We start from the raw sequence: 25,784 nt of genomic DNA on the forward strand, positions 1-25,784 counted from the left end.
CGGCGATTATTAAACAAACCTTGACGTGGGCGGGCGGCTGCTAGGGACGCTCACCGCGCGCGCCCTGGCAACGCCGGCTTCTGCCGCCCGCCCCCGCTGCCGCCGCCACCCGCCGCCCCCGGGGCCGGGCACCCGCCCGGGCGCGCCCTGGAGCCGCTCCTGCTCCTGCTCGTGCTGCTGCTGCTGCTGCTGCTGCTCCTGCTGGCGGAAGGCGAGGCCGCCCAAGACCCCTGACGCTCGGGATGGGGCCTGGGGCGGGAGGGGCGCAGACCAGCGAGGGCGGCTGCCCCATCCCTTGAAGGACCGCGACTCGCCCGCCCTGTGGGATGGGGGCATCCCGCGGCCTCTCGCCGGGAAAAGCGAAGGTGGTTTCTCCACGGACAGTTGGGTTAGGCAGTAGGTAAGCGTCTAACGGCGCCTCCCTGGATGCGTTAACTTCTCAGACCTGCAGGGCTTCATTTGCAGCACCGAGGAGTTGGTGGGCGCCCAAGTCGGGAGATCGGAAGCTCCCGGGCGTTCGCAAACCCGAGTTAATCCTCGGGCTTAGACAAGGTTCGATATAGTGTTGTTGTTGTTGTTGTTGTTTTAAGATTTTTAAAAATTTATTTGACAGAGATCACAAGTAGGCAGAGAGGCAGGCGCCCGGGGGCGGGGGCGGGGGGGGGGGGGGCAGGCTCTGCTGAGCAGAGAGCCCCATGCGGGGCTCGATCCCAAGACCCTGAGATCATGACCTGAGCCGAAGGCAGCGGCTGGGTGTAGTTTTAGAATCACCGAGCACTCTGAAGTTTCGTTCAAGTCTCATTCTCTAACTGAAACTTGGTGAAAGTTCAGGCCGCGGTTGGCACTATTTCAAAAGGGTGCGTGAAGCTACGGGGATGGTTTCAACTGCTTAAGAAATGAAACAATTTCAACCATCATGAAGCACTTTAGAAGCCCTTATTTTATATGCATCAAATGATGAGCTGATTGCAGATCATTCTTATCTAGTCGTTAACAGCAGGAGTGGAGCCCGGCCTCAGCGAGCCAGGTAGCTAGTTTATTTCAGTGCCGCTTCTTTAGGAACTTGAAAATATATGAACTTTGTACATTTCCAAATATGGTAGTATTATCTAATATATGGTAATCTATGGTAATATTCAGAGGTTGTTTCTCTTAATTATGGTGGTTTTCTGTCCTCCAATGAAAATGAGAGGCTCATTTCTGGAGCCTGCGTTGCTACTATCTTCTGTAGGCTACAAAATAAGAACTATAGAAGTTCTCATCACAAGAAAAAAAAATTGTGACCATGTGTAGTGATGGATGCTAACTAGATTTATTGTGTTGGTCACTTCACAACATATGCAAATCCTGAATCATTACATCGTACACACGAAACTAATATAATATTATGTGTCATTTAGATCTCAATAACAACAAAAGGAACAATAAGGACCATAAGGGTACATAACATATTTTATTAGAGTAGTGTAATAATTACTAAAGTAAAAGAAAAGAAAAAGCAAAATAAAAAAACCCACTAAGTATTCATTAGACACTTTCTTCCTTTAAAAAATGTGTAAAGAGGAAGGAAGGGAATGGAGAAAAATCCCACAGATTTTTTAATTGAGAGCCAATAATTGCATATTTCAATAGGCAGTTGGAGTCTTTGATCAGTCCTATTTACTTATCCATAAAAAACAAGTTGGAATATTTGCTTATGTTAGATTAGGGGTTAAATCCTCTTTGCTGTGGACTCTGTAACTGCTACTCCTTGGTTACTCCATCTATAAACAAGAGACAATAGTTCTTACATCACAGGATTATTATGAGACTAAACTAAAAAATTAGTATGGCATTCTCCTTTTTTTTTTTTTTTAAGATTCCAATTATTGATTTGACAGAGAGAGATCACAAGCAGGCAGAGCAGCCCTTGAGGTGGGAGGAAAGCAGGCTTCCTGCTAAGCAGAGAGCCCGATGCGGGTTTGGATCCCAGGACCCTGAGATAGTGACCTGAGATGAAGGCAGATGCTTAACCCACTGAACCACCCAGGCGCCTCTCATATGGCGTTCTTAACACAGCACTTGGCACAGTGCTTCACAAACGCCTGATCATTATTACTACAATGTGGATCACAGTACATTTAGTAGAGATAACAAGGCTGGAAACAATCTAATCTCCCACCACAGGGTGAAGGTTGAGCAAGTCCTTCAGTGAAATGTTGCACAATAGAAATCCTGTCACTGAAGACTATCTGTTGTCTAGGATTCTCACTGCATAAAGTTAAGGGGAAAAAGCAGGGACACTGAATAATCTACGTTGAGTTATATTATACAATATCAACCCAAAGCGTGATTATACACTAGTTTAGTTTGCTCCTTTACACTTTTTTGATTTTCCAAATTTCTACCATGAACGCTGATTCCTTTTTTGAAAACTCATTCAGAAGCAGAGTTACCCAAAGAGTTACCTTCAGGAAAAGTGTTAGCCAAAATAACAATATTAAGCGGACTCAAAACAAAATGTGCTTTGACCAAATGTCCAAATTACTAATGTAATAGTCTTAGAGTCTTAGGATAGAATGGATCTTTGAAATTACTTTAGAATTTGCTACCTGATATTGTTTATCTCTACATATGCTCAAGTCCCACAGCTGGATTCAAAACCCTAATGGCCTACAGTCATTTCCGGTACCTCCTGATGTCCCCAGAACTCCGAAGTGTGTGCTGTGTATAGCAGGAACCTCACGTTTATCAATAACAAACCAGCATTGTCATCAATGACTCAAAACAAAGGAAGTGTTCTATGTATTTATTCATTATTTTCTCCCCACTACTTCCAAAAGAAGACCTGAGATAACTTACAGTAAGAGCCTTGTAGAAAATATCATTGTTAGATTAGAAATATTTTTTTAGTGGAAAAAGCAAGTATACCCCCAATTTAAGCTTATGTATGAAATTGAGCTTCATTTAACATTGAATCTGTAGTTTGTAAGCCAACACAGAAAGGAAAATGACTTTTATGATTATTATTACTTGAGTTTAAAAGTATACATACCACTTCTTTGAGTGAAACACATTTTCCTGCTACCAATTACAAAATATGTTTATCTTTTTCCAAAGAGCCTAGAACAACACAGATGATGGTGTCTTTAAGACCTCCTATTAAAATATATATATATATATATATATATAGAAACAATCTTGATATGATTTTTTCCTGTAGTCAGCTTCCATCAATGCCAAGGGGGTAACACTAGAACTCATGTCATCAAAGAGAGGGCCAAGAAACTGACATGCCATTTCTTAGCTCTCTGGTGATGTTGCCTGATACAAGCTTAGAACTTCCATACCTGTAGGAATAAGTGGACATCCTCATAAGTACCCTTCATAATGATCCCCTCCACAGAGATTTGATGAGTGCTAGATAGCAATCAATTTAAGAGAGAGCTGGAGCCTGGAGTGCAAAATGGTCTGTGTTGCTGATGAAAGAAGAATCCATATGTTTCATATTACAAGCGTGCAGGCAACAAGGTTGAGATTCTATTTTTAAAGCCTACTTTTTTATACATATAGAAGAAAACATCAGATTAGTAAAAGCTCTATTTGAACAGCACTTTAATTTTGTCTCAATTTGATTATTTTAGGATCTAATCACTTGGCAATTATTTGTAAAGAAAAGAGAAAATCAGTTTTTTCTTTTGTGGTATGTTGAAAAAGTTGAAAGAATAAAGTCGGATCATGTTGCACACTCTTGTTTTATCTCACCCTCTGCCAATCAGTGGTTTCTTGTGACTTTACATAGGTCTTTAATGACCCTGAACTTCAGTTTTTTTCCACCTACATAATGAAAAACATAGATTAGATCAGCTCTAAGATCTCTTGCAGTTCTGACATCCTTTAATGCTTTTTAATGCTTCTTGCTTGTTTCTTTTAACATACTGGTTATGGCTCAGATTGAGCAAATCTTGCCCTTTGTTTCAATTTATTTCCCAACCATCACCTTATTTTCAATTTTTGGTTCACAGTTCAGTTTAGGTCAAGTCTTGATTCTGAGAGCATTAGTCAATCACCAAAAGCTGAACATTTTTCTTGAGTACAATTTATTCTGCAGCCTTGCCAGAATAACTAATGCACCTAGCCTCCAGGAAATAAGCAAGTGTTTTCTTTGTAGTTGCACTTTAAATTAATTTAAACCAGCTGAAACTGACAAAATCTTCCCAACTCCCCCCAGGCTCTCAGAGCTCATCCCCACTCTTCTTTATGCTTATTTTCTTTCACTTTTGGACATGCTGATACTGTTGCAGTTATCACAGGACATTAAACTTATTTGTCTGCCTCCTGTATGAGCTTCTTGAAGAAAGGGACAAGAGGTTTAAAAGCTTGTTGAACTTGAAGTGCCTGGGTGGCTCAGTTGGTTAAGCATCTGCCTTTGGCTCTAGTCATGATCCCAGGGTCCTGGGATCAGGCCCTGCACTGGGCTCCCTGCTCAGCATGGAGTCTGCTTCTCCCTCTCCCTCTGTAAAGCTCCCTCTGCTTGTTCTCCCTCTCTCTGCCAAATAAATAAAATCTTAAAAAAATAAAAAAAGTTTGCTGAACCAAACTGTTAATAAAAAGTGAAAGAAAAAAGGAAAGAAGGGAGGGAGGGAGGAGCCCATTGGCTGCTTTATATCTGATGTCATAATCCTGTTGAGGCAAAAGAAAGCAAAGTTTTGATAGCCAGCTGGCGGTTCTGATGGCATCATAATTCTGCCACCCAGCCAGGAGCCACTCGTTCTAGAGAAGTGTCAGGTGACAGACATCTCGATGGAATAGGAAAAGTCCTGACTTGTAGAGTCCTTAACTCTAAAGTTTACATGCATCCCTCAACTGGGGAGATTTTCATCTGGGGATTTTAAGAAGCCACTGAGAGGTTCACTGAAGCCACTCAGTGTAGTGAGAGGTGTGTTGGTGTGGAGTTCCAGGCTGCACTAAGCATAAACACATGCAAGGATATACAGTGGCATCCTCGTCATCATTTTCAGTTCCTCACTAAGGACAGTTGCCCACCCCCCCACCCTTAGCCAGTGTGGCTGAAAGAATGTTCTGCCCAGCTGTGGCCTGGATGCTTTTACAGGTATGCTGTGCTATTCTGTCCAATTGCTTCTTTAGGGTAGGGCCTGGTGCCATCTGAAGAAAATCTTTTAACCTTTTCTCGCCCACTTGAATGAAGCTTCCTTTAAACCCAGTTTCATTGGTGATCTTGCCGGGATGCTCTGTCTCCATTCACGGGGAGCAAAATGCTCATTTGTGCATGTACTTCATGTTCTCTAGTCAGAGACTCCATGTACTCATTTTAGCAACTTCACTGGGTCCTTTTTGTTTTCTGCTACATTGCAGGGAAAGATTTTAAATGATTTTAAAGGGAGAAAAAAATCCTCCACCCTTGAAGAAAGAACCAACTGGTTGGGATCTGAGCTGAAGGCAGGTTCCCCCACTGCACAGAAGCAGGGATGCTGTCTGCTGTGTCGTGCCAATAAGCATTCCCTGCTCACAGCAACAGTTCAGAATGTTTCTGTCAAAGTATTTCATGCCCTTTATTGGTTAAATGACAGAAACAAGAGGAAAATTTTCATATATCACAACTGTATCACCTTAGCACCTAAACAAACTATAGACCTTTTGTAGCAAATACAACTGGAAAGGGGGGGGCAATTTAGTGTGACTTTTGAGAGTTACAGGTACCCCTCCTGTCGCAACCCAGGTTTCCATCACCATTGTGATGGAATATTGAGGCATCCCTGCCCTCCATGTTTTCAGCTCACTAGCTAAATGCAATGGCAGATACTTGGCTCTGAAAATGGCCATCGAAGGGGTGCTCTTAGGATACTTGAAGGTGTTGCAGTGTACATGGAGTGTGATCTACACTGTAAGATCTCCTTAAACATCCCAGGAGAGGACCTAGGACTGCATGATGGCAGTCCCTAAAATGAAGGGTGTTGAAACAGGTTTTTTCATCACATCTGATAAACATCGACTGAATTGCTAGGTGACAGAAACATCTGCCTTAATCATAAGGCAGGATTAGACTTGGTCTCTGCTCCCTAGCATCTCACAATCTATTCAGAATAAAGAGACCTAACCACAGATCAATGTGACAAGTTACAATAGTAAACATAAAATTCTATGGAAACACTAACCAACCCTTCCCTTACTTCCTCCTCCAGCTCCCTGAAGAAAAGATCAAAGGAAGTTGTAGAAGAGAGTGCCATTTAGAGCCAGATCTGGATGGATAGAGAGGAGTTTCACCAGGGAGAGAAGAGATGATGGAACAGAATGGACAGTAGCGAAGAGGCATGAAATTGCATGGACAGGAGGGAAATGATGAATGCTAGTCCAGGGTGGCTTTAGGAAACTTGGGGAATCAGAGACAAGACTGTGAAGATAATCCTGGGTTCAACTGTGATAAGTCTTGTAGAGCAGGCTGAAGAAGTTGATCATGACTTTGTAGGCAATGGGGAAGCAGCAAAGAGCTATAAACAGAAAAAATGATATGTTTGAGTCTCTTTTTTATATTGTGTTGGTGCTCCAAGAGGTGAAATTTGGAGGAGTGCTGGACCCAGCAAGAGCACTTAACGGGACACAGATTTGAGAGTTAATAAGGTTCTTCTCTGGAGCAATGCATGGTGAGCATTAAAGTGGACATATGTCAGAGACACTCAGATGTTAGTAATATTTTTTTACCCAATAGAAGAAAATTAATCCAATATTCATCAGTTATTAAGTACCTATTATTTACTTACTTCCTAGTATGTTCAGGAGCATAGAAGTAGTAATGTAAGGGCCTCGTTGGCCAGAGGGAGCCCTTTCCTTGTGGGCTTGGGTTGACCCTGCCCCTCCCAGAGGAACTTGCTTGCAGGCCCCGGATATGGGGGCAGGCCAGGTTGGATGGAGACATCCAATCAGTGGGGCGCACATATATTTGCTATGGTGAGTTGGAATTCAATTGGCCACCCGTATTGCTGACCGAGCATGACTGTGCAGTTTTCCCTGTGTGTTGCAATCTCATTGGCCACCTGTGTGTGGGCCGGGCTCAACCACCTCTATAAAGGTTAGTCTGTGAGGCAGGGGAGGAGTAGTGATAGCATGGGGTGTCGGGGGCGTCACCGCAGGGGAGTCGCGAAATAAAGCTTTGCTTGTCTTTCGCTTTGTGTCGGTCTCGTTCCTTTGATCACAGACCCTAAGAGTAATACATTGCCTCTGTTTTGTAACGAATTTATGGTCTACTCTGGAGCAAGCTATACATGCAGGAAAAGTAAAATAACACAAGATCGTGTATTATTAAGTATCAAAGGGTCATCATAGCAAATCAGGACAATAACAATTACTGAGGGCCACAGAAATCAGAAATTGCTGATGAGGAAAAAAATTAAGAAGGGCTTTCCAGAAGAGAGATTCCTTGAGCTGAGTTTTGGTGGCCAAGTAGGAGAATTGCTAGATAAAATACAGAAATAGCCACATCTGCAAAGCACCAAGACATTAAGAACTTGATACATTCAAGCAAACAGTTGAGAACTGCAAATTAGACACACAGCTGAAGTGTAGGAATAGTTTGTGGAAGAGGCAGGAATTAGGCTAAAAAGAGGGAGATGGGGACCAGAAAATATAGAACTTTATGCGTTAATATAAAGAATTTTCATTGCAAAAGTTATTGGAGGATTTTCAAGTTCAGGATGAAGAGTGTCATGATTGGGTTTGTATTTTAGGAAGGTCACACCACAAAGAGTATAGAATAACTCTGAAGGTTGCTGGCCGGATGATGGTATCATTTACTATGGGAACATGCAAAGAGCAGATTGGGGAGAAGGATTTTAAGTCCCAGTTTTTTGATGTGTTGGGCTTGAAGTGTGTGTTAATTTCCTAAGGGCTAGTATAACAAATATAGTCCCTTCAAACATCAGAAATTTATTTTCTCAGAGTTCTGAAGGCTAGAATTCAGAAAATCATTAGGGTTGGTTCCTTCTGGAAGCTTTGAGGGAGAAGCTGATCCATGCCTCTCTCCTAGCCTCTGGTGACAAATCGTGGCATTTCTTGCCTTGTAGAAACATTACTTCATTCGCTGCCTCTGTCTTCACATTGCCTTCTCCTCTGCGTGTCTTTGTCCTCTCCTTCTCTTTTAAGGACACCAGTCATGAGATTTAGAGCCTAACCCAAATCCAGGGTGATCTCTCTTGAGATCCTTAACTTATTTATATAAGTTAAAACCCTGTTCTCAAAACCCTATTTTGAAAAGCCTATTTCTAAGTAATATCACATTCGCAGGTACTGGTGACTAGGACTTGGATATATTTTGGTGGGGGGACACTATTCAATGAAGGATAACTGTCTTCCTCAACTGACTAGTACTCTAGCCTTGGTTTGCACTTCCAAAAGCAAAAGGAAATGCAGAATTGAAGACTGTGTTATGTTGTAGAAAGAGCAAAAACTTTAGCCAGAAGAAACTGGGTTCAATCCAGGCTCTATATTAGTTGAAAACTTAGGTTTTTAACCTCTGAGAGTCTTGATTTCTTTATTTTTAAAATGGGGATAATATGACCTATTATAAAACTGGCAGGGAAATTAAAGACTCATTCCCAGGTGTACAGTAGACCCTACTATTTTAAAAAAAGCTTAAAGATAACACATTTGGAAATGACCCACATTAAAGATGGGGTTATGTGAGTATAATGCGTGCTCAGACTATAGCAACAGACACGAACGGGGAGGTGACCTGTCAGAGAGATGGACGTCAGCAGTGAGGGCTCCCAAGAGAAGGTGACTTTTCAGATAGTCAAAGGGGCATTTGGCATCAAGAAAATCAATTACCAGGTATCTCACCACCTAAGTCAAAGAGAAGTTAGCAAAACAAAGGCAGGGCTTCTAGTCTTAAAAACTGGGGTATCAGGCAGATTTCTAAGATGTTACGAAGTTTGTGCTATGCTAGGCGTTCCAGGTAAAAGGACAAGTAAGACATGGACCTTAAGATAGAGCTCACCATCTTTCAGGTGACATAGACAGGTAAACAAGATAAAATACAATGATGTGCTACAAAAGACAAGCAGAGTTCAAGGACAGACCAGCTAAAAACTGCCTGTGGGAGCCTGGGAAAGCTTTAGAGAGTGTGTGACATTTGGATGGATTCTAGGAGGATGGCTAGAGTGTGCTTGCCAGAGAGAAAAAGAGGAGCTCTTTCCAAGCAGAGGAAAAAGAGGCAAAGCGTAGGAAGTAAGGCCTATGGTACCAGAACTGGAGAATCAGTCAGAAGCCCGGGACCAGAGCCAAAGTGTTAACAGACTTACTGCTGACTCCCAACGCTTTGTGCTACAATTTACAGTTATCCTGGTTAAGATGCAGGTTTGTCCTAGAGATCCTAGCAGGACTGAGCACAGAGATGTGAGTCAGTAGTCCTAGCATTTGGGAAAGAAGCTAAACACATTCATGACCAGTGAGCTACTGACATTAGCCAAAATCAGAGAGAAGGGGAAAGTTTGTGAGGGATTTCTTATGCAACAGATGGTCTAATTTAAACTTCACAGCCATGTTCTGATGGAAAGCAGGCAGAGCCATGAAATAACAGTTCCAGTCATCAAAAAAAGCAAAATTGAGCTGGTTCCTAGAAAAAGGACATTTTTGCCAGCTGGTCTCTTTGCTCTTTCCTGCTGACTTAGGCGGCCCTGGGGCCCAAAGATGCTTTCTAGAAGTGGTTTCAGCTCCCTGAGAAGCAGCTCTTACACCTCGGTTGCTACCCACCCATTGCATTGAAAACAAACAAATAAATAAATAAGATCAGCGTTGGGTTCTGGTGTGCAGTGAGCATTTGTTAGCTTGGGTTTCCCACAATGTGTACCGACAACACTGTCTCCAATAATAAATGGAAAATCCACCCCTAATATCACCGAAGAAAGCATCAGACTTCACAGGCTCTCCAAAGTTAAGAAGCATCCCTAAAGCGACTTTACGTCCTCCTTGAGCCCTCTCACTTCCCAAGATTTTAGCTGGCTAATCCGCAACGTACTGACTTCCATGCACCAGGTCACCACCCTCGTCCCCATGTGTTCTCCAAAACGCCTCTTCCCACCCTGGCCACGGAGACCCCGGCCCGTAATGCAAGGAGGACGCCACAGCTCGGGACCGCGCCAGCCCTCGGTGATGGGAACCGACGGCGAAGGAAGGGGCGACGTCGTCTTTGAAGCGCCCCTTCGGGAGAATCCAGACGCGGCCGGGGCTCGCGTGAACACCCCCGCGCGGGAAGGCGCGCCGGGAGCCCACAGCGCTGGAGGCGGGGGCGGGGGACCTCGCCCGCGGGCAGCCAGAGGACTCGGAGACTTTCCCCCGCTGCAGGGGCGGGGGTGCGGCGAGCGGAGCCCCCTCCCCCGCCCCCACCACCCCGCGGCCAGGGCGCAGGCGCAGGAGCGCGGGGTGCGGTCGCGGCGGGGAGGGCGGCGGCGCCGGGCACGGGAAGATGGCGGCAGCGGCGGCAGCGGCGGCGGCCGAGCAGGTCTGGGAGCCATGCTGCAGCCGGGGGCAGGAGGGGCCGGGGAGGCCGCGGCCGGCCGGTGGGGACCGCCGTGGGACGGGTCGGCGGAGGCCGGGACGCGAGGGCGTGCGGGGGCCGCCGCGGGCCGGGCTCCGGGGGGGCGGAGCGGGCGGGAGGAGCTGTCCGCAGCCGGGGATGCTGGCGAGGGCCGGGCGGCACCGCGGGCGGGGGCTCCGGGTCGCCGAGGGGAAGCAGGCGGCGGCCCTCGGTCTGGCCGGCTGCCCCTCGGCGGGGCTGAGGAGGGGTCGCCGCCTGAAGGGCAGGGAGGCGGCCGTGGCAGCCGGGAGCCTGCGCCAGGACGTGCCGGGGACGTGCCGGCTTCGGTGGCCAGCGGAGATGCGGGTAAAAATAGCCTGAGCCCCGGAGCCCGGAGGCCGCCCCGACACCCGCCGGCAGCCGCCAGCTGTTGCCGGGATGTCAGCTGCAGCCCCTGCCTGTGCTGCCGCCCCTCAGACGCAGGCCTCGGGTTTCTCCCCACCGCTTTGGTTTTGGAGATTGGGTCATCAGTTTAAAACTGCCTCCGTCCACTTGGTTTAAAATTATTTTTTTTAATGCTTTATCAAGTATTTCCTGATCTGAATTGTAAACGTGTACCTCCGAGTAGTTTAAAAAGACTATTTTCCCCCAAAAGCAAGCTAAACATACACATACACATACGCATGTTGCGTACACATACCGAGAGTTGCTGGAGTATTTTGTTGTAATGAAAATAATTTTCATGGTGACTTTTTCCCTTAACTGTTATTTCCCTTTACGAAACTACGACATGAGAGTTTCCTTTGAAAAAGTCTCCTTCTACAGCATTGCTGAAAAAATAAATGCAAGCCAAGTTGCCGGCATTCTGTTCTCGGAGAACTTAACTGCTTTGTATGTCACTGGAACAGTCATTCTAAAGGACCCAAAAAATAGAGGAAATCCACCTTCAAGAAGCTTAAAGTCAGACAGCCAAATAAATACAGAGAAATCAGCTAAGAGGGCAAGCTACAGATCATAACAGTAAATTAAAATCTAAAGGAATAAGTAAAAGTAAAAGGAGGCAAAGCTTCTTGGGGTTGTTGAGATTAAAATTGTTCCTTGGCTTCCCTGATTTCCCTCCTGACTTCTCAGCTCTTGTTTTAGATGGTTCTTTCTTTTATCTGCATCCCCTGTTGATGCTCTGGGGGTTCCACCAAGGTTCTGTTCTTGCTTTTCACACAAACTGGGCCATCTGGTTCATTCCTTCGTTTCCACTCCAGAGTTAAACATAGGTCTTCAGCCTGAACTGAAATTTCCACAAGCACCCCAAACACAAAAACGTAGAAAACTGGATTGCGTCGTATTTACCATTAAAACGGCTACAACCATCCGTCCTTGGTTAACCTAGCTAGAAACTTGAGAGCTGGACCTATCTAAGGGAGCTCAAAAGGGACCCACACTTGGTTTGATGTTCTGCTGTTCCAGGTGTGATATTTGAACAAAGGGCCCCACATTTCCTTTTTCCTCCAGACCACACATGAATATAGCAGGTCTCTACCTGAGAGTCATCTTAGATCCCCTCTGGGTCACAGTCACAGCCAATCATTCACCAGGTTCTGTAGTTCTTCCTCTTAATGCCTCTCCCCATCTTCTCTTCTTCTAAAGCTCCGTCAAGCCCTCCTTTGGACTAATATCATCACTTACCTGACAGCTGATATCTTCATCTGTAAACTCTTCTGTTCCAGTTCATCTCTTTTTAGGACAGACTTGGATTTTGCTGTAATGCAAATCTGATTGTATCACTAACCCACTTTAAAATTTTAGTAGTTCCCCATCACCTTTAGGACAGAGTCCATTGTTCTTGACACAGTACTTAGTCCATTCATTTGCTGGCCCCACACCATATCTCAGACCTTATTTTTTGCACCATTTCTATACTCATCCTCTTCCCATCCACAGAAACTACCAAAATTAGTTCACACTGAGATAACTTGTATTCAGAGTTTCCATGCTCTTCTCTCTGCCTGGAATGCCTTTTCTGTGCTTTTGCCTGGCTTATTCCTATTTATCCTCCCAAGGTTCAGATGAAATCTCAGTCTTTCTTAAAAACCTTCGCCTGCTGCTTCTGCTTGCTAAGTAGAGCTGCAGTCCTCTTTTGTACCCTTTCAGCATTCTGTTCATTTGCCACCACTGTTGAACTGCCATTGCTAGTGACCCGGTCTGTCTACTCTCCTGGCCTGTCAGGAAGTTCACTGAGGGTAGGTGCTTTGTCTGGCCTGTCTTGGTGATCTGGGGCATTCGGCACATAGTAACTCTTCAATAAACCATAAATGTATCAAATTGAATATAATAATTTACATGAATTGGCAGAAAAGAGTAAAGAATGCATCCCAGGAGGGATCAATTTTGTCTTGTCTCTTTTTGTTGTAGACCTCTTATTCAAGCTCCGACTTTTAAATTGCCCATACCATGTCTGTGACAATTAGAGGAAAGCATATCTCCCTTAAGGTATTCTATGCCTTCTTGCAAAAAGTCTCAAAGTGCACACTCCACTCTAAGATGTCAGCAGCATGAGTGTACCCTCACGCAGACACACAACCTACACAATACTCAACAACCTGTTTTGTGAAAAAAATCTGGTGAGTAGACTGAATTATCTTCTATAGAGGCTTCCTTACTGCTTTGTGGAATTACAAAAATTGTATCCGCTGCATTATTCACAATGGTTAGTTCTGTCATTTTCTATTTTCCATAAACCCCTAACCAGCCTGCTACCTGTGCCACCACAGTAAGATTCCAGTAGCCTTCTCCACTCTTTCTTAGCAGATGACCTTAGCTTTCACATCCCAAAGAAAAAGAAGGTTTTCTCTCCTGGGTGTGAACTGTTTCATTGAAGTGGGAAGCCTATACTGAAAGCCTAGTCTTTTCTCATGTACTCATATCACTTTCTTTCCTGCCTCCTGGAGGGTCTCATTTCCTACATTATCCTGCCCTACTGTGAGATCTTCCATCTTTGCCCCGCTTGGCATCTTTCCCTCTGCCATCAAACATACAACTCTTACCCCAAATTGGCGGGGGGCAGGGGGAGGGGAGGTGGTTACTTACTAACAGCAACCACAAAAACACAGTATTCCTCTGATAGTACATAATTCTTTAGCTATAGTCTTCTCTTTTTTCTTGTCTTCTCTTTCTAGACTGGAAAGTAGATGCATACATGTGATATCTTTTTAGACTGTGCCCAGCTTACTAGTTTGCTTCCCAGAGTTCATCTTTGAAGGTTGAAGCACTTCTTGACAAAGCAGGTTCAGCAACACTACTATCCTTGGTTTTCCTACCCTTCATTGTATTTCTCATTTTCCACCATAGCTGCACATTTAAATTTTCCCAAGACTGTGTCCTTGGTCCGTTCTTCTCTTTCTTGTATGCTATTTTTCACAGTACATTTAATTTACCTCGGGGCTAAGCTCTCAGATCTGTATCTCTAGTCCTAACTGATCTAATACCCCATTCCGTCCTTCCCCTCGCCTTTGAGCCATGTGGTTATTTCTCATTTAGTTTAAGGGCGACATATGCAGAATCTTCTGCCTCCTCCATTCCCCATATTTAGCTAGTCACCATTCAGTAAACATGAGACTCTTTGAAGCTGGCTGCAAATTCAGGCAGCTCCTCTCACGAAGTACGTTTTTAATCTTTCCTTTTTCATCCCACGTTAGTTTAGGCCCTCATTACCTCATTACTTCAAACCTCCATTATGACAACATCCCCAGCAGCCTGCTCACTGATAGTCCTGTTACCTCTCTCTCCTACAAACACCCACACATTCAGCATCTTGAAATGTATGTCATTCGTGTCCAGGAACCTCCAGGGACTCCCAGTTAAACAGAAAGACTAGGATTTGTACCCAGCAGTCTAAGAATTTTCTCCACCTGCTGTACTTTGCCACTGTATTCTCCCTGTGTTGCCCGCTCTGACCCACCTACTTCCTATTTCCCGGAAAACAAATGCAAAGCCATCCTGTGTCTCCTCCGGTTGGACTCCATGGCCTGAATTGGCCATACTGGCATCTGAACATACAGATTACTTTATTGTGTTGCTAACTATTTTATACCCACATCACATTTGTGATATCTAGAGAATAAGGGTCCTGTCCTATATTTCTTTAGTATTCCTATTTGTGGTATTAGTGTTTAAGCATAAAATATTTCATAAGTGCCTATTCAATAAGTAAGTTTTCTCAGAGCTCTAAAATATATGTAAGTTGGGCAGTATCCATTTCTATCCATTTTGCATTCATGACATATTACCAAAAATACCATTCAACCATAGTCTAAGTTAGAGGTCCTCAAACTTTCTGGTCTCGGGTTATTTTTATGCTCTTAAAAGTTACTGAGAAACCCAAAGAACTTTTATTTATGTGAGTTAGAGTCATTGATATTTACCATATTAAAAATTAAACCAGAGAAAATTTGAAACACAGGAATACACAAGCACACATTCCATTAGCTGTTAGAGCATTGATATCACATACAGTCATTTAGCCTCTGCAAAACTCCACTGAACATTCATGAGAGAAGAAGAGTAAAAAAGGTAAATAACATCTTGGTATTATTTTGAACACAGTTTTTACTCTCCAGGCTTCTGTAAAGAGTTCAGGGAGCTTCTCCTGGTCTCCCTTGCCTATACTTTGAAAACTGCTGATAGAAGATAATGTTAGCTTTAGCCAATTGGGGTGATAAATAGCGAAGAGTGTCAGCTTTTCCAAATTTTTTTTCTTACAAATGAAATAAATATATATATAATGAAACAAATCACTATAAATCATTAATAAAAAAAAAAGATGAACCATATGGAATATATATGTCAATTCTTACCCCAGATGAGCTAGCTTTACACTTCAGGTACACTGGAAATGTTCAAAGCAGAGGGTAGAAATATGTTATCAAGAGTCACACTAAAGGTTCTCCACTACCCCTCTAAGCATAATAACGTCCTGACTTGGAGCCTACAGCTCAACATGACTTCAAGTTTATCCGTGGAAAATATATGATTCAGCAGTTCAGCAGTTTGGCTTTCTTTCATTAGGAATTTGCACTTCATAAATAAATGCATTGAAAAGATGCTGTTCCACTGTGTTGCATTTTGTTTTTAGCAAAGTTCCAACGGTCCTGTAAAGAAGTCCATGCGGGAGAAGGCTGTCGAGAGAAGGAATGTCAATAAGGAGCATAATAGTAATTTCAAGGCGGGATATATTCCGATCGATGAAGATCGCCTCCATAAAACGGGATTGAGGGGGAGAAAGGGCAATTTAGCCGTCTGTGTCATTATCCTGTTGTTTATCCTGGCTGTCATCAACTTAATTGTAAGTATGTGGTACAGAATTTTCTTTTTTTAATTACCATGGGGAATTTTTTAGTGAAATCATGGACTTTGTTTCTATAATTTCTTTCAAAACCCTCTTACCTTCTGCTTTTCAATACATGTTTTCTCACTTTAAGTTTTTCTTAGATGCAGAGTTACCCCTTCACAGCGTGTGCAAAGAGCCCCTGACTTGCTTACTCTCCAAATATTGTCTAACAGAATCCTGTCTTCCTCACTTCACAAGCAACAGTGCCTTTTATCAAATGTTTTTGAAACAGGAGAGTCCATCTTTTACACACATAGAAAAGACCCACTGGCCTTTTTTTAAATTTATTATTAAAGTGTAGCTAAGATACATTGTTATTCTTAGTTGCAGGTGGATAGCATAAGGGATTGGACAGTTCTATATAGTACTCAGGGCTCACTGTAAGCGTAGTCACCACCTGTCACCAAATAGTGTTATTACAGTGTTACTGACTGTATTCCCTATGCTGTGCTTTGCATCTCTGTGACTTATAAGTCTGTACCTCTTCTTACTGAGTTGCCATAAATATTTATTTTTAAAAACCTACTATGCTAGTATCACCACATGTTAATTTTGTTTAGAAGAATATGTGCATGGAACATTCCCTTTAAAGGACTTAGCTTTTGGAAGGGTAAAGTCAGCTGGGTAGGAGACACTTGACTGCCTTCACCTCTCCTAGAAATAATATAATCCTTTCTGTTCTCATTCAGCTTTCCCTAAATTTAGTATTACCTCCTCAACCAGATTTTAAAATCGTAAACCCTTGTTTGATAGCAGAGAGTTATCTTTTGTAGTGTTGTCTATGTTGTTATAGACTGGAAGGATCTGGTAGGCCAGTTTACTCTAAGGTGCTGAAGACCTAGTATGTTGCCTTTTCCAAAGATACTTGCTTTTCTAAAGAAGAAGACTTAATCCAAGGTTGTAACTACCTGAGGGTTAAACTTGAACCCCTCTGGCATTTGTGTAGATGACATATGCCGAGGGTCGTTATTGGTCTACCTGTGACGGATGAACATGGGCCACAGTGGATCTAAAGAAATTCCATTTATTTTTATTTTTGGCTACTAATACTTTTAAGCCAGTCCTTTATACTTTATGTTCCTCCCAAACCTTTGTGTCTCATTCTTCCCGTACATTGGAAAGAGCTGGTACTGTAAATAGCTTTTCTAGGAGCACGTGTTCTGAATTTATTTTATTTTATACATTTTTTTTGTTGTTGGAAACTTCTGGTTAAGATGGAAGAATGAAGATATTTTTATCCCCTTCCTCTTTAAAAAGCTGATCGCAAGGTAACAATGTCAAGAAACAGAAATACCTTGAAAGAATGTGGGAGGCAACCGAAATCCTAAACCATAATGTATGAAGACAAAAAAGCAGGAGGAGAAATGGCAGTTCACTTACCAGAGAAGGGAACCTGTTCCTTTGTGTTGGTGACAGTGCCTTGCACAATCATCAGGAATTGGAAATACAAGTACCGTGAAAAGCAGGAGTGAGGCAGGAATGGAAAACAGCTTTTCGAGAACCTTGTAGAAGCAGTCAGAGATCCCTAGCCTTCCTCTGCCTTCCAGCCAGCAGTTAGGCAACCTTGCCTTGTAACCCCACACAGCATGTCATGGAAGGGAGAGGATTCTTCCTGCCTGAGGAGGGGAGGGATGCTGGAAGTAGGCAGGTCTGAATCCTGAGTGCTGAGTCTCTGTTTCCCAGCTCTCTAGCTCTATTCTCAGTCTCTTTCTCTAGCTCCCTGGTCCCAGGGGGATGTCCCTCAGGCAGGAGATGAAGTAGCCTGCTCTGGGGAAACTGAAGCATCTGGAGGAAAAACCTGTAGATACTGACACCTGGCAGGCCCCAGTGGAAAAGCCACCTCATCTCCTACTGTGAAGCCTGTCTGTCACAAGCCCCACCCCACACAGAGAACTTTCTGTGCACTTTTTTAAACTTCACTGTTCAATATGAACACTGAGCCACTAGGGATCCATGGATCTCTTGGGAAAGCTCCCAGACTTGAAAAATGATGGAGACCAAAAACAAACAAACCATGAGGAAAATAGGAATTCAAGGAGATAGAGAAAAATACAATGAATGACAGAAAACTTAACACCAATATCTTCAGAGAAAAGAGAGGATACTACATCCACAAAACAAGGATAACATGCCATTAAGAAGGAGCTATTAAAGGGGCGCCTGGGTGGCTCAGTGGGTTAAGCCGCTGCCTTTGGCTCAGGTCATGATCTCAGGGTCCTGGGATCGAGCCCCGCATCAGGCTCTCTGCTCAGCAGGGAGCCTGCTTCCTCCTCTCTCTCTGCCTGCCTCTCTGCCTGCTTGTGATCTCTGTCTGTCAAATAAATAAATAAAATCTTAAAAAAAAAAAGAAGGAGCTATTAAAGAATAAGGAAGAACTTGCAGAAATACATAGGGATAGATGGATGGATGGATGGATGGATGGATGGATGGATGGATAGACAGAGAGATTGGAAGATAAAGAAGAGCCCTTCTAGAAAGCTCAATAAAATTAAAGAATCCAGGAAGTGTAACATTCTGTTAATAGGAGTTTCAGAAAAAGATAAGAAGGAACACTGGGGAGAAAGTTATCAAACATGTAAATCAAGAAAATTTCCTAGAACAGATTGAAAACTACCATTCTAGGTCCAATGTCATGCATAAAAGACTCACACCAAGGCCATGACTGAAATTTAAGAAAACCAGGGATAAAGAGAAGATCCTAAAATCTTCCAGAGGAGAAATAAAAGCAGGTTATGTATGAAGAACACAAAATCAGAGATGTCAGACCTCTCAAATGCAGCCCTGCAAACCAGACAGCAAGACAGCAAGGGCCTTCAAAATTCGGAGGGAAAATAGCACCAACCCTAGAATGTCTATCAAGCTAGACTAGTAAGCAAATGTGAGGGCTTATAGAGACGTTTTTTAACCGTGCACACACTCAAAATTTCCTTCACGTACATTCTTTCTTTTTTTTAAAGATTTTATTTATTCATTTGAGAAACAGAGCATGAGGGTGTGGAGAAGGTCAGAGGGAGAAGCAGACTCCCTGCAGAGCTGGGAGCCCCACGTGGGCCTTCAGGATCATGACCTGAGCGGAAGGCAGTGGGTCAACAGACTGAGCCACCCAGGTGCCCACATACATTCTTTCTAAGGAGGAGCTCACTGCCAGAAGGCACTAACTCCCAGAAAACTGAAGGCAGGGATGCAGGAAACTGGGTATCCAGCGCGGTAGAGAGATAGACAAGTTCCAGCACGAAAGTGAAGGAAAAGTTTGAGGTGACAGCTGTGTCATCGCAGACCTAGGGGGACAGTCCAGATTGGAGCAAGCTCAGAGTTCCAGCAAGCTTTCCTGAGACAGAAAAATAGAACTCCTAGAATAGATTATCTGAGAGGTTTGGACTTTGAGAACCTTTTATAAAGACTTCGGAGGTTTTGAAAATTTTCAGTCGGGTTTTCAAAGAAACTAAGCAAATGTGGTCCAGTGCCGAAGAAAGACAAGTATGAAACTCCAGGAGACGCAGAATACGAAAAAGGAACTGCTCTCTTAGTTACGGTATTTGGCTTAGCAATGAACAGTACTTATACAGTTGCAGTACTAAAAATACTGAAGCTGGGTCTAGCTAGCATTCGAGACGGGAGCCAGTGGAGAAGAAATATAAATGAGATAAATTCTCATCTGCTAAAGTAAGAAATTAATAGGTAAAACCTTAGATTGATGAGTGAAGAAATAATATACTCACATCACTTAAAAATCTGGAAAAATTCGAGATGAAATACCTAAAATTGTTTGAAAGCGGCTGTCACCGGACAAGATGTGGAGGAAGCAGAAAAAGTAAGAAACTGCTCTTCTAGCACTTTGACTTTTAGCTATTTGCCTGTAATACCTTGATCAAATTGAAATGGGTTTAATTTTCAAGTGGAAAACCAGGTGATGTGTTGTCACTGGTGAGACATCTTAGGAAGTTTAATCCTTTGGCAGTTGTCTTTTCTGTTTGTTTTCTAATTATGTTAAATGTGTCCTACCAATTAACAGGGGGCTTGTTTTCTCTTGTAGATAACACTTGTTATCTGGGCTGTGATTCGCATCGGGCCAAATGGCTGTGACAGCATGGAGTTTCATGAAAGCGGCCTGCTCCGGTTTAAGCAAGTATCTGACATGGGAGTTATACATCCTCTTTATAAGAGCACAGTAGGAGGAAGGCGAAATGAAAACTTGGTTATCACTGGCAACAACCAGCCTGTAAGTTCCCACATCAGTCGAGGGACATTAGAGGAAAATTCTTTGTAAAAACCTAGAGTGGATTATTGGAAATGGATATTTTCCTCGAGAGAATATTCATAAGCGTATTTAATAATATTGTTGGTCTTGTAATCTGTAAATATTACATGCTTTCTTAATGTCTTAATATGGCAGCATTTTCTGTAATAGATTAATGACTCTAAGAATAGCGTGTTCTTTCTCCTCCACGCAAGGTAACCTGCAAACAGAGCACCTTCCCAGGTTGGAATTCCCTGTACTTTCTGGGAGTCTAGAGGGGAATATGCCAATGGAATCAGTGGCAGCCATGCAGGTGGCTGCTTAACACAGGTTTTCAGTGGACCAGAACTTCAAGGAGGTATTCTTAGCACCCCTGCCCACCTTGGGTCTGGGTCCGTCTGTCTGCCCTATGACCCATGGATTTGTGCAGCGTAGTACAACCAAACAAGCGTATAAATCCTCATTTTAAGGAACTCTTTTCCCAAGTGGATAGAGAGATGCCGTTCAAATTATTGGAAGTTAGTCTCTTGTAAAGTGTTTTTAATAATGTTCTTGATGAATTTTGGATGCAGCCTCCTTTGAAAACATATTCATGGTAAAGTGTTTCTCTGTAGATTGTTTTCCAGCAAGGGACAACAAAGCTCAGTGTCGAAAAGAACAAAACTTCTATCACCAGTGACATTGGCATGCAGTTTTTTGACCCGAGGACACAGAATATCTTGTTCAGCACAGACTATGAAACTCATGAGTTTCATTTGCCAAGTGGAGTGAAAAGTTTGAATGTTCAAAAAGCATCTACCGAAAGGGTATGATTTCTTTTGTTTGCTTTATTAATGGAAGAGAATTACTGTCTAAAGTTACAAAGCAGGAGGGGAGTTTTGCTGCTTTATAGTGATGGGAAAGAATAAGTTCTGGAACAGTGGGAAGGACTAGTTAGTTCTAGATTTGTCATCTGATCATTATCAAGTCACGTCTCTTCATCTCAACCCTATAAAACGTGACTGAAAATTCTTGCCTTTCATATTCCATGGGTGAAACTCCTATTCCTCTGTCTCTGATAATAATTCTCACTTTAATTTAGAAATGCCTTTTATTACTTTTTTTTTTGTAATTTTCAGATTACCAGCAATGCTACTAGTGACTTAAATATAAAAGTTGACGGGCGTGCTATCGTGCGTGGAAATGAAGGTGTATTCATTATGGGCAAAACCATTGAATTTCACATGGGCGGTAATATGGAGTTAAAGGCAGTGAGTATTTCTTAAGAGTTTTAGAGAATTAGTAGATTCTTGGGCATATAAATCTATATGTGGAACAGTATACAATTATTTAAAATGGTAATGCAGTTGTATATTTTTTGACATGGGGAGATGTTCAAAATGGACTCTGAAGTGAAAGACAGTTACAGTTTGTGAAATGTCTCATTTTTATTTTTCAAAACATATGTACGTTCATAAAAACCTAGAAGGGTATGCCAGAAGTCAACAATGGTTGACTATGGGTAGCAGGATAACAGATGACTTTAATTTTATTTTTCATTCTGCTTGCCTCTTGTTTTCTAAAAAAATTTTTTACAACATGTTACCTGTATTATTTTAAAAGGCAAAAATAAATAAACTTCCAAAATTCTGGAAGAATTCTCAAAGTAAGAATTATCAAAGTAATTATCCATTCCCTGAAGTTGTTGGGTTTTGGCTTTTTTTTATATGTACAATTTCTTATTTTTTTATTAACATATAACATATTATTCCCCAGGGGTACAGGTCTGTGAATCGCCAGGCTTACACACTTCACAGCACTCACCATAGCACATACCCTCCCCCATGTCCATAACCCCATGTTGGGTTTTTTTTTAATTAAAGATTTTTCATGCCCTTTCCCAAGTTTTATATCCAGCGATGTGAAAATCAATTAGCAAATGTACAAAACATATTTTATTTACCCATCTATTATTAACTGCAAAGGGAAAAGATTTTGCCTTTATTATAGCTATTAAAAAGTGAAGTTGTGTGTTTTTTTTTTTAAAGATTTTATTTATTTATTTATTTGACAGACAGAGATCACAAGTAGGCAGAGAGGCAGGCAGAGAGAAAGGAGGAAGCAGGCTCCTCGCTGAGCAGAGAGCCCAATGCGGGGCTCGATCCCAGGACCCTGGGATCACGACCTGAGCCGAAGGCAGAGGCTTTAACCCACTGAGCCACCCAGGCGCCCCGAAAAGTGAAGTTTTATCCTTCACAGATTATATCTGAACTTCAGTAGGTAACGTATCTCATGTAAGGGAGCCGGAAATCCAAAAACTGTTTACCTGCTTAGTTTTGATCAAAGCATATTTATTCAAAACGTCCTTGGCCACCAGCTATGTGCTACTTAACTAAAGCTAATTAAATTATTTTACCAAGCATCATATATGACAGAAATAAAATTAATCCTAAGGACTTATAAAAATGAAATAATTATTTCCTTTTATTTAAATTTAACTTAGAAAAAGTAAGCTTTAAAAATTGAGTTTTCCATTTTCATAAATAGCGTTCTCCTCTAAAACACATATTACAATTTCTAAATAACAAAGATAAACACTAATGTGTTTCTTGCCAGAAACTCAATAGCAATACTGAGTATGTTTCGTCTCTATTGTAGTAAGAAGCCATTCCTCTAAGAGCATGGTGTTGAGGAACCATCACAGTGGGGCTATTTTTCTCAGCACTGGAAACTCAAAGAAGCAAGAGGTGTAATAGCTGGCATATAGCCATTAGCAAGTTACTTAAATCTTTTTTTTTCCTACTTGAAAATTCTGCCTGTTGTTGATATGGGAAATATTAAGATACTTTGAAATACATATACATATATACCATTTCTCCACAATTAAAGAAAAACAAGGCACCAGTACTGAAAAGATAATTAGCTTTATAATCCAGTTAATATCAGTGGTTAGTTTTTAAATGTATAGCTAATTATAAGAATTTTTTTTTATAAAGTAAGAATTTTATCAATTAAACTGCATTTAAAGAAATAACTGCTCTAGCAATTTAAAGAAAGTAAAATTAAATGACCACAAGATGGCAGCATTGAAACAAAATTTCAAAATTCATCACAAGGACTCTGTTTATTTCATATGCATACCGACACTACATAGTCAGTTAGCTGTTAACATTTCTTCAAACCCAACTTTGTCTCATTGCTTTGAATGCCTTCTATAACCCAGTGACTCTCCAATTTGGAACTCCTGCTTTAATCTCTTCTCTGAACTAAGACTCACATACTCAGCTGAGTTCTTCTCCACTCCAGTGCGTAATAGGCATCTCCAATTCAACAAGTCTAAAATCTTCATACCCTCTCTCTCTCCCCAAACATGCCTTTCTTTCAGTGTTCCCATCTTGTTAAATGGTGCCCATCAGTCCATCAGCAAAGCCTTAAAAAATAGAGTCTGACTGCTTCTCATTGCCTCCACCACCACCACCACCGATGTTATAAACCACCGCATCCCGCCACACTGTTGGAATGGCTTCCTAAATGGTCTGGCTGCTCTCTCATTCACCCCTGTAGTCAGTTCTCTGTGCAGCAGCCAGAGTGATCCTGTCTCAGAGATCACATCACTTCCACATTCAGACCTCTCCAAATGGCTTCTCACCTAACTGGGGATAAAACTCAAAGTCCATTCCGTTCCCCAACATGTCCGGCCCGAGTTATTTCTTTGACTCATTTCCTACTAGTCGACTCCCTTGTGCTCTCTGCTTTAGCCACACTGGCTTCCACCCCTTCCTTGAACACCTAGCACATCTTCACACTGGGGCCTTGGCACATACTGGGTCCTCTGCCTGAAGGGCCCTTCCCCGGTTGCCCACATGGCTTACTCGTATCATCTGGTTTCTGCCACACTGTGACCACATCAGAGAGGCCTTCCCTGACCAGCCTGTGTAAATAGAGCCCCTGCCTGGTCACTCTCTCTGCTTACCTTTTTTTCCCAGTGATGTTATATTTATTTTACCTGTTCACCTGTTTATTTTCTGCTACTCCCCATTAAAACGTCAGCTGTATGAGAGCTTGGACTTAGCTCTCTGTTAATTGCTGGATCCTCAGCACCTAGAATAGTATCTAATACATAGTAGACACTGAATAATTATTTGTTGATTGAATGAAAAGAAAAAAAGAAAGAAGGAGGAAAGAAGAGAGAGGCAGGCTTAGGAGTTCCCAAAAATAAAGGGGCTACAGTACAAGTATGTTCCTGAAACAGTACGCATGGAGAAGAGAACCTCAAGGCAGTTTTCTTTGAGTGCCCAGTCTTCAAAATTATCTGGTTTGAATCTTGATTTGTGGTGTACAAAAACATTAGAAATTAAAATTAATTTTTCTATAGGAGAAAAACAGTGTTTTTCTTCTCATCATCAGAAACATACCAGTCAGTAATTTTGTAAAAACTCTCTTAAGAAGTAACAATTGAAAATGACCTGTATCAGTCTTACGCACTTAGGAATTTTTTTTTTAATTTTATTTTTTATAAACATATATTTTTTCCCCCCCACATTTAGGAATTTTTATATAATTTTAATAGAGGGTGTTATAACTGTATTGATGCACACTAAAGAGGTCACTAGTTGAATCGTGACATTGGTTTTGTTTTCCCTGTTGTTGTTTTGGTCATGACTTTACTGTTTTTTTTACCACTTATTTTCCTGGTTACTATTCTAAGTTTTGTTTATTAATTTTGTTCTATCTCCATTTGTGGAGGTAAATAAATCATGTTATTATTCTCCTGATAGGAAAACAGCATCATCCTAAACGGAACTGTGATGGTTAGCACAAATCGCCTACCTAGTTCCTCCAGCGGAGACCAGTTTGGGACGGGCAACTGGGTGCGCTACAAGCTGTGTATGTGTGCGGATGGGACGCTCTTCAAAGTACAAGTGACGGGTCAGAACATGGGCTGCCAGATCTCAGACAATCCCTGTGGAAACACTCACTAGAAGAACCCGAGAGGTCACCTGCGTGTTCATATTGTGACTTTTTTTAAGAGTGTGCATGCAAGTCATGTTTTTAGAGAGTTTGCGATAACTCTCACCTACAGAGCACTACCGTACCTATTATGTAATAATCTCCATATTTAAAAGATTCTCAGCTTAAATTTGAATACATTTCATTAAGTTGCACTGATCTTCAAATTACAGTTCTAAAGTAATTATCAGAAGTGAATACAAGCAAAATTCATTTTTAAAGAAGGATTTTTAAAATCCCACTGTTCCTTATCTAAAGGATAAAGGGCTGAAGCAACCATTTTTACTCCCTGTAAGTACATTTGGTAAATGGGGATACACCCATTAAGGCACCGTTAGTAAATGTTACATGCTCTGTCTTTTGGCTTCTAAGAGAATGGTCTCAGATTTTTAGTGCATTAATTTTCAGCTGTGTTCTCAATGCAAGTGAAATCATTAAAGAACGTCGCATATGTGATTGGTAAGAAACTATGGTTTCTTAGTTTTGCACTAGGATGAAAATAATCTGTAATAGAATATTTACTTGCTAAATATTGATGAGTATGAAATGTTCACAATGTGGTAGAAATTGAAACACCAGCTTTGTTAGATCCTGATGACAGCTGTCATTCACATGACTCATTCTAGCCACTGTCCCAGGCACTGCGTCTGTAACATCACTGATTCACC

General features: G+C 42.1%; 1 protein-coding gene and 1 long non-coding RNA gene across 3 annotated transcripts; both read left to right on the forward strand.

Annotated features, from left to right (window-relative positions):
- Positions 1-120: 120 nt before the first annotated feature.
- Positions 121-6,509, forward strand: LOC116864357. Its single transcript, XR_004382002.1, has 2 exons — positions 121-400; positions 6,183-6,509. It is a non-coding gene; the product is annotated as an uncharacterized LOC116864357 (long non-coding RNA).
- A 3,939-nt stretch (positions 6,510-10,448) lies between these two features.
- Positions 10,449-25,392, forward strand: SGCB (sarcoglycan beta). 2 transcript variants are annotated; one of them, XM_032851911.1, is made up of 6 exons: positions 10,449-10,492; positions 15,636-15,845; positions 19,924-20,109; positions 20,742-20,933; positions 21,246-21,377; positions 24,885-25,392. In XM_032851911.1, the coding sequence occupies exons 1-6, from the start codon at positions 10,457-10,459 to the stop codon at positions 25,086-25,088; spliced, it is 960 nt and encodes a 319-aa protein (XP_032707802.1). In that variant the 5' UTR covers positions 10,449-10,456; the 3' UTR covers positions 25,089-25,392. The 2 variants fall into 2 exon arrangements, with proteins under 2 accessions (XP_032707802.1, XP_032707792.1); XM_032851901.1 differs by lacking the exon at positions 10,449-10,492 and adding an exon at positions 13,042-13,125.
- The last annotated feature ends 392 nt before the right edge of the window (positions 25,393-25,784 follow it).

This window comes from Lontra canadensis, unplaced genomic scaffold, assembly GCF_010015895.1.
Source record: "Lontra canadensis isolate GAN:19392208 unplaced genomic scaffold, GSC_riverotter_1.0 scaffold1, whole genome shotgun sequence".
Lineage (NCBI taxonomy): Eukaryota > Metazoa > Chordata > Mammalia > Carnivora > Mustelidae > Lontra > Lontra canadensis.

Excerpts from the sequence above, each read along its gene's own strand:
- SGCB (XM_032851901.1), top strand. The coding sequence starts at position 13,057 with ATGAGTGTACCCTCACGCAGACACACAACCTACACAATACTCAACAAC. Across the intron at positions 13,126-15,635 it reads TGTTTTGTGAAAAAAATCTG|CAAAGTTCCAACGGTCCTGT; the intron begins GTGAGTAGACTG and ends TTTTGTTTTTAG. Across the intron at positions 21,378-24,884 it reads GTAATATGGAGTTAAAGGCA|GAAAACAGCATCATCCTAAA; the intron begins GTGAGTATTTCT and ends TTCTCCTGATAG.